The sequence below is a fragment of the Orycteropus afer genome, unplaced genomic scaffold (assembly GCF_000298275.1).
Source record: "Orycteropus afer afer isolate SDZICR_OR568_19922 unplaced genomic scaffold, OryAfe1.0 scaffold00032, whole genome shotgun sequence".
Classification (NCBI taxonomy): Eukaryota; Metazoa; Chordata; class Mammalia; order Tubulidentata; family Orycteropodidae; genus Orycteropus; species Orycteropus afer.
Window position 1 is genome coordinate 4854117 of NW_006921619.1, and position 7767 is coordinate 4861883.

At 42.9% G+C, this 7767-nt stretch overlaps 1 protein-coding gene across 1 annotated transcript in view; it reads right to left on the reverse strand.

Moving 5' to 3' along the window:
• Window positions 1-1109: 1109 nt before the first annotated feature.
• MCF2L2 (MCF.2 cell line derived transforming sequence-like 2) overlaps window positions 1110-7767 on the reverse strand; it is a 334093-nt gene continuing 327435 nt past the window's right edge. Inside the window, exons 28-30 of the mRNA XM_007936022.1 lie at window positions 1784-1872; window positions 1249-1361; window positions 1110-1176 (exon numbers count right to left, since the gene is read on the reverse strand). Coding sequence (XP_007934213.1) covers window positions 1110-1176; window positions 1249-1361; window positions 1784-1872 — 269 coding nt within the window. The remainder of the gene's footprint in view (window positions 1177-1248; window positions 1362-1783; window positions 1873-7767) is intronic.

Genomic DNA, 7767 nt, shown 5'->3' on the forward strand with positions numbered 1-7767 from the left:
CTAAAAAACCCTCCTAAAAATAACTAAAGTTCTTTCACTCTGAAAATAACTCTAAAATTAAATCATTCAAAAAATTCCAGCCAGTTTTTAATAGTAAGTAACTGTAAAAATACATAACTCAAAAACTTCAGAAACTAAAAATAGAAATTGACAATAAATACTGTTATTCATATTTTTATAAATAATTCCAAAGCTAATTAATCTGAAGATATATAATTCTTAAAACAAATGAAATGAAAATGAACAACTTTAAACTAAATAACCTTGAAAATAAAATAACTGAAAGCTGGAACTTTAAAGCTATAAAATGAACACTCAAAATAAATACAAATTAATTAAAAATTAGTAAAATTTAAAACAAAAAAGCAAAGAACTGAAATAACTCTAAGACATTTTTTAAAAGTACTAAATATAAAAGTAAATATTTCAGAAGTTAACTTGGAAACCAATGCTCTCTGAAGCGAAACATTCTCGGCACCAAGTAACTGAAACGCTCATCAGCAGTGTCTCTCGGACTTGGATAGACAGTGCACAGAGCTCCTTGCCTACCACCCTTGTCACCTGTGGGTGGGCTCCAGCTCCTCCAAGGCTTGAGCTGACTGGTTCTCAACTGATTTTGCTCCCAGGAGAACGTTGGCAATGTCTGAAGACTTTCTGGTTGTCACAACTGGGGGGTGTTGTGATGCTACTGGCATCTAGTGAGTAGAGGACAGGGGTGCTGTTAAACATCTACAATGCACATGACAGCCTCATGACAAAGACTCATCCATCCCCAAATGCGAACTTATAAAACAATTGTGCCAGTACTGAGAAGCCCTGGGCTGAGCCTTTCAAGCTGGACTTCCCATGCCTCTGTAGGCAGGGTCAGGAGAAGTGACCTCAGGGGGAGGTGGGTGCTACACCCGGAGGTTCCTCAGTCTCCTTGTCGGCATTGGCAGATCTGCAGGCACGGGGCCCTTGGTTGCTTTCTACTTAAGGATCGGCTGCGGGCTCGGCACCCACTGCAGCTTCTCTTCCAGTGAAGATGGCTGTGGGACAGCTCTGCAAAGCCAACTGCCCACTGATAGGAGGTCATGTGGAGGGAGTGTCAGTTCTCGGGGAAGAGGTCCTCAGGCGTCCTCTAGGGCGTTCGGGCCACTGGACAGCCCATCGCTCTCTTCAGTTATGTTTGCTGCCCTGAAATCCCAAGAAGAAAATCAGAGAAGCAATGGGTAATGAATTCACTTTTCTTTCCTGGTCCACACTCACCTTTCTTCCTCTTTGGGCTCTTCTTTTTCTCCCTGGATGCTTTCTCCCATCTCCAGAACAGATTTAGAGGAGCAGGTTTCATAACTGTCATCCAAGTGGAAAAGTCCTGAGAGCTGGAAGGGTGGGGGGACAAGGCACACAGCTGGAGTCACCAGGGTGAGGAGTGCCCTGGCCCTTTAAGACCCACAGGGTCTTCCCCTCCTGTGGACGGTGGGAAGCAGCATGCCTGATGTTCACCCAGCTCCCCCCAGGATCACTCAGGGCTCCCAGCAGGAGCCCCTTCGTCATAACACCAAACCAACACGTTGCTAAGGAAACGGGTGACATGAAGAATGCTGGGCTGGGAGGATCTAGATCCACTTTGAATATCCAGTGACCTCAGCTTCCTGGATTGTGATAGGTCCTTATGGGTGAGAATTACAAAAAAGAGGGAAAGGGGAATTATGAAAGGGGGAGAGGAAGATGAAGCAGGAGGAGCTTATGAATAGGAATACGAAAATGAGAATATGAAAGTACTAAGAAGGAAAAAAATTACACTCAGAGCACTGCTCTCCTTTTCCATTTCTTCCACAACTTCGCACTCTTCAAAGGTTTCCATGGAGATACACTCCCTGCTGGAGCAGCCTGAAGAAAGAAAGGGAAGAACTTGGGGGTGGGGATGTGTGTGGGAGGAACAGTCCCTGTTGTCAGTGGGCTTAGGTAGTAGGCAGTGTCTGTCCCCAGGGACCAGTTCTGCCCCTTCTCTAAATCCTACTGTCCCTGGGCTATAACACTGCGGTCTGGGCTGAGAAGGAGTGGGGCTGTGATCTCTAGGTCTCTTTTCCAGAAAATTCTGAAACAAAGAAGAAATGTCCACAGAGTGTTCAATAGTCCATATCTCCTTGTTCCTCCACCTAAACCACCATTATCCCCATTGTTCTAGTGAATATTGACATCTTTCCTGCCTTCCCTTCTGTTCCTCACCCACCTTCCTTACCTGCCTCCTTTTCTTCCTCCTGATTATTTTCTAAGGAGCTCTGCTGGTGTAGTGGGTAAGGCATTTGGCTGCTAACCAGAAGGTTGGTGGTTCAAACCCACCAGCTGCTCTGCAGGAGGAAGATGAGGCAATCTACTTCTGGAAAGATTTACAGCCTTGGAAATACAATGGAGGACTCTATGATTTAGAATCTACTCCGTGGCAGTGGGTTTGTTTTTTCTGTTTTTTGTTTGTTTGTTTTGTTTTTAAATTATTTTCTATTTTCTGTCTCCTTGACAGCCCCTGTCAAATCACACTGCTCTTTTACATGGCAAAATCAGAGAACAAGAGAGAATATCCTGCCTCCCTCTCTAATAAATCAGTTAACCATCAGTCAAATCTATTGATCATCTATTATATCTCCAGGGTTGTGATAGGCACAACACAGTGGGGACTTGCTCAAGGTCCCATGGCAGGTCAGGAGCTGAGTCAAGGCCAGGACCCCAGTCTACTAACTCCTAGACAATGTTCCCTCCCCTCACCTTGCTAGCCACAGCTCCATGGCCTGCCCTTTGCTCTATTGTATGTTGTCTCCATACAGAGCGAAGAAGCAGAGGCAGGGATCCAGGTAAGAATGAGGACCCAGGCCATGGCCCTCCCAAGTGGTGGGAAAGCTGGGGATAGCAGAGAAAAAGCCGGTGGGTGGGCAGGACAGAGTGAGGAAGCAGAGGCAGGGATCCAGGTAAGGCTGGGGACCCAGGCCAACGTCCTACTAAGCTGCAGGTAAGCCGGGGAAAGCAGAGAAAAAGCCAGGGAAGGGGGACCAGGACAGAGTGAAGAAGCAGAGACAGGGATCCAGGTAAGGCTGGGGATCCAGGCCACACCCCTCTCAAGCAGCGGGAAAGTGGGGAGGGTGGAGAGGTTTTGAATGGCTAAGGGAGACAAACTTGTCTGTTAGTCCTACTGTGGTGGTGTGTTGCTGTGAGGCTTGGGGCTGTGCCACCAGTGTCTCAAACCCAGTAGGGTTGCACGTGGTGCATAGGTTTCAACAGCTTACAGACCAAGACAGACTAGGAAGGAGGAGGCCATCCACTTCTCAAAGAATTGGCCAGGGAAAACCTTATGAATAGCAGAGAAACACTGTCTGATACATTACTGTGCAGCTTTATGAATAGCCTGGAAACACTGTCCAATACAGTGTAGGATGATAAGCCACTTAGGTTGGAAGGCTCTCAAAATAGGACCAGGAAAGAGCTGCATCATCAGAGTAGAATCAGCCTTAATGATATGGGTAAAGCTTTTGAGACCTCCATTTGCTGATGTGGCACCACTCAAATTGAGGAGAAACAGCTGCAAACATCCATTAATAATCAGAACATGGAATCTACGAAGCATGAATCTAGGAAAGTTGTAAGTTGTCAAAAATGAAACGGAGCACATAAAGATTGATATCCTAGTAATTAGTGAGCTGAAATGGACTGGTTTTGGCCATTTTGAATCAGACCACCATATGATCTACTATGCCAGGAATGACAATTTGAAGAGGAATGGCATGGCATTCATCATCACAAAGGATGTTTCAAGATCTGTCTTGAAGTACACTGCTGTCAGTGATAGGACAATATCCATACACCTACAAGGAAGACCCATTAATATCACTATTATTTAAATTTATGCCCCAACCACCAAAGCCAAAGATAAGGAAATTGAAGATTTTTATCAGCTTCTGCAGTCTGAAATTGACCGAACATGCAATCAGGATGTGTTAATTATCACTGGTGACTGAAATGTAAAAGTTGGAAACAAAGAAGAATCACCAGTAGGTGGAAAATTTGGCCTTGGTGACAGAAATGATGCTGGAAATTGCATGACAGAATTTTGCAAGACCAACTACTTATTCATTGCAAATACCTTTTTTCAACAACAAAAATGGTGACTGTACACGTGGACTTTGCCAGATGGAATACACAGGAATCAGACTGATTACATCTGTGGTAAGAGGCAATAGAAAAGCTCAATATCTTCAGCCAAAAACAGGCCAGGAGCTGATTGTGGAACAGACCATCAACTGTTCATATGCAAGTTCAACTTGATGACAATTAAAACAAGTCCATGAGAGTCAAAATATGATCTTGAATATATCGCTCCCAAATTTAGAGACCATCTAAAGAATAGATCTGATGCATTGAACACCAATGACTGAAAACCAGAATTGTGGGATGACATCAAGAACATCATCCACAAAGAAAGCAAGAGGTCACTAAAAAGATGAGAAAAGAAGAAAAGACCAAAATGAATGACAGAAGAGACTCTGAAACTTGTCCTTGAGTGGAGAATAGCTAAAGCAAATGGAAGAAATGACAAGATAAAAGAGCTGAACAGAAGATTTCAAAGAGCAGCTCAAGCAGAAAAAGCCAATTACTATAACGAAATGTGCAAAGACCTGGAGTAAGAAAACAAAAGGGAAGAACATGCTTGGCATTTCTCAAGCTGAAAGAACTGAGGAAAAAATTTAAGCCCATAGTTGCAATATTGAAAGATTCTATGGGCATAATATTGAACGATGCAGGAAACATCAAAATAAGATGGAGGAAATACACAGAGTCACTATACCAAAAAGAACTGGTCAATGTTCATCCATTTCAGGAGGTGGCATATGATCAAGAACCAATGGTACTGAGGGAAGAAGTTGAAGCTGCACTGAGGGAATTGGTGATGGACTACCCATTGAGATGTTTCAACAGATAGATGTCCCACTGGAGGCACTCACTCGGTTATGCCAAGAGATTTGGAAAACAGCTACCTGGCCAATTGACTGAAAGAGATCCATATTTGTACCCATTCCAAAGAAAAGTGATCCCACAGAATGTGGAAATTATCAAACAATATTATTAATATCTCACATAAGTAAGATCTTGCTGAAGGTAATTAAAAAATGGTTGCAGCAGTATATTGACAGAGAAATTCCAGAGGTCCAAGCCAGATTCAGAAGAGGACGTGGAACAAGGGCTATCAGAGCTGCTGTCAGATGGATCCTGGTTCAAAGCAAAGAATACCAGAAAGATGTTTACTTGTATTTTATTGACTATGCAAAGGCATTTGATTGTGTAGATCATAACAAATTGTGGATGACATTGAAAAGAATGAGAATTCCAGAACACCTGATTGTGCTCATGAGGAACCTGTACATTGACCAGGAGGCTGTTGTTCGAATAGAACAAAGGGACACTGCATGGTCTAAAATCAAGAAGGGAATGCATTAGGGTTGTATCCTTTCCCCATACTTATTCAATCTGTATGCCAAGCAAATAATCCAAGAAGCTGGACTATATGAAGAAGAATGTGGCATCAAGATTGGAGGAAGAATCATTAACAGCCTGTAATATGCTGATAACACAACTTTGCTTGTTGAAAGTGAGGATGACTTTAGGCACTTACTGATGAAGACTGAAGAATACAGTCTGCAGTATGGATTACATCTCAATATAAAGAAAACAAAAGTCCTCACAATTGCACCTATAAGCAGCATCACACAAAATGGAGAAAAGATTGAAGTTGTCAAAGACTTCACATTGCTTGGTTCTATGATCAATGCCAATGGAAGCAGCAGTCAAGACATTAGTGACATACGGCACTGGGCAAGTCGGCTGCAAGGGACCTCTTTCAAGTGCTGAGGACCAAGGATGTCTCCTTGAGGACTAAGATGTGCCTGACACAAGCCATGATATTTTCAATTGCCTTGTATGCATGTGACAGCTGGACAATGAGTAAGGAAAACTGAAGGAGAATTGATGCTTTTGAGTTGTGGTGCTGGTGAAGAGTGCTGAGGATACTGTGGAGTGCTAAAAGAACTAACAGATCTGTCCTGGAGGAAGTGTAGCCGGAATGCTCCTTGGAAGCGAAAATGGCCAGACTTCGTCTCACCTATTTTGGTCATGTTGTCAGAAGGGACCATTCCCTGGAGAAGGATGTTATGCTAAGTAAGGTGGAGGTCAATGCAAGAGGAGAAGGCCCTCAATGAGATGGATTGACACAGTGGCTGTGATGATGCTTAAGTATAGCAAGGATCATGGAGCTGGCACGGACAGGGCGCTGTTTTGTTCTGTTGTGCATAGGGTAACCAAGTCGGAGATGACTCGACGGCACCTAACAACAAGAACAACATGTCTCCATACTTAATCCCTTCCTGCTGGATTCACTGGCCACGAGGTCTGAACCATTGTTGGCACTAAGGAGGTGGCAGCATGAGTAGACCCCAGACTGGACCCAGAGTCTGGTGGGTCACAGGGCTTTGACTGAGTAAACGAGAGGTTTACTGCCCAGTGGGAGGAGCGGGGGCTTTGGAGTCAGTCAGACCTGAGTAGATCCTGACTATGCCACTCTTGAGCTGTGTGATCTTGGGTAAGTCACTTAACCTCTCTGAACATCGGTATTCTCATCTCTTTGATGAGGATAATATCTATTTTGCATGAGCATCAGTATCCATACTACATGATAAAGGTAATCTATTTTGTAGGGTTGGTATGAGGATAGAAGCCCTGGAGGCACAATGGTTAAAGCTTTTGGCTCTTAACCAAAAGGCTGGCAGTTTGAAACCACTAGCCACTCCGTAGGAGAAGGATGTGGCAGTCTGTTTCCCTAAGGATTTACAGCCTTGGAAACCCTACTCTGTTGTACATGATCAATATGAGTCAGAATTGACTCAAGGGCAGTGGGTTTCGTTTATTTGGTTTGGTGTGAGGATTAGCAAAAATGTTTATAAAGTAGAGTACTTGGCCCATCATAGGAATTCAATAAAGAGCACCTGTTACACTTATTTTTAGGGGTAATTATAATAGTACTAAAGATAGGTCTCAGAACAGCTCTGGGCACTCCAGGTGTGCTATTATTACTCACATTTGGGGGAGATGTGACTGCCATTGTCTTTCTTTTCATAAATACCTGGGGGAGTAAACAGATTATAAGGATAATTAATGGCTATATTAAGAAACACAGAGCAAACACATACACACACACACACACACACACACCAGAAAAGCCAAATCAAACACAGGCCTTGACGAATAGTCAACTTAATTACATCTAAGGTTTTTTTTTTTTTTTTTTCACACGTATCATTTTTTTTATTCCTTACAACCACTTAGAGTAGGTAGTAGCTTCATCTCTCTTTTACAGATATAAAGCACACATGTACACACAGGTACACACCTAGGGAGATTTAGAAAATTAGCTGGTCACGGTTAATAAGTGTAGTCAGAACCTGAACCGAGGACTTCCCAAACTCCAAAGCCCATACTCTTAGCCTCACAACAATATTACATTAAGGAGTAAGCAATACCTAATAATGAGCTGTATTCCAGGTATTCTTCAACTTAAGCATTCTTTTTTTTTTTTTTTTTTGTCAGCTCTTTTGTTTGTGTGCTTTTTAAATTGTGATTTGGGTGAAATTTTACAGAACAAATTCATATTTCATACAACAATTCATATACATTTTGTTTCATGACACTGACTGCAATTCCCTACAGTATAACAGCTCTCTTCCCACTTCCTCCCTGGGGTTACCT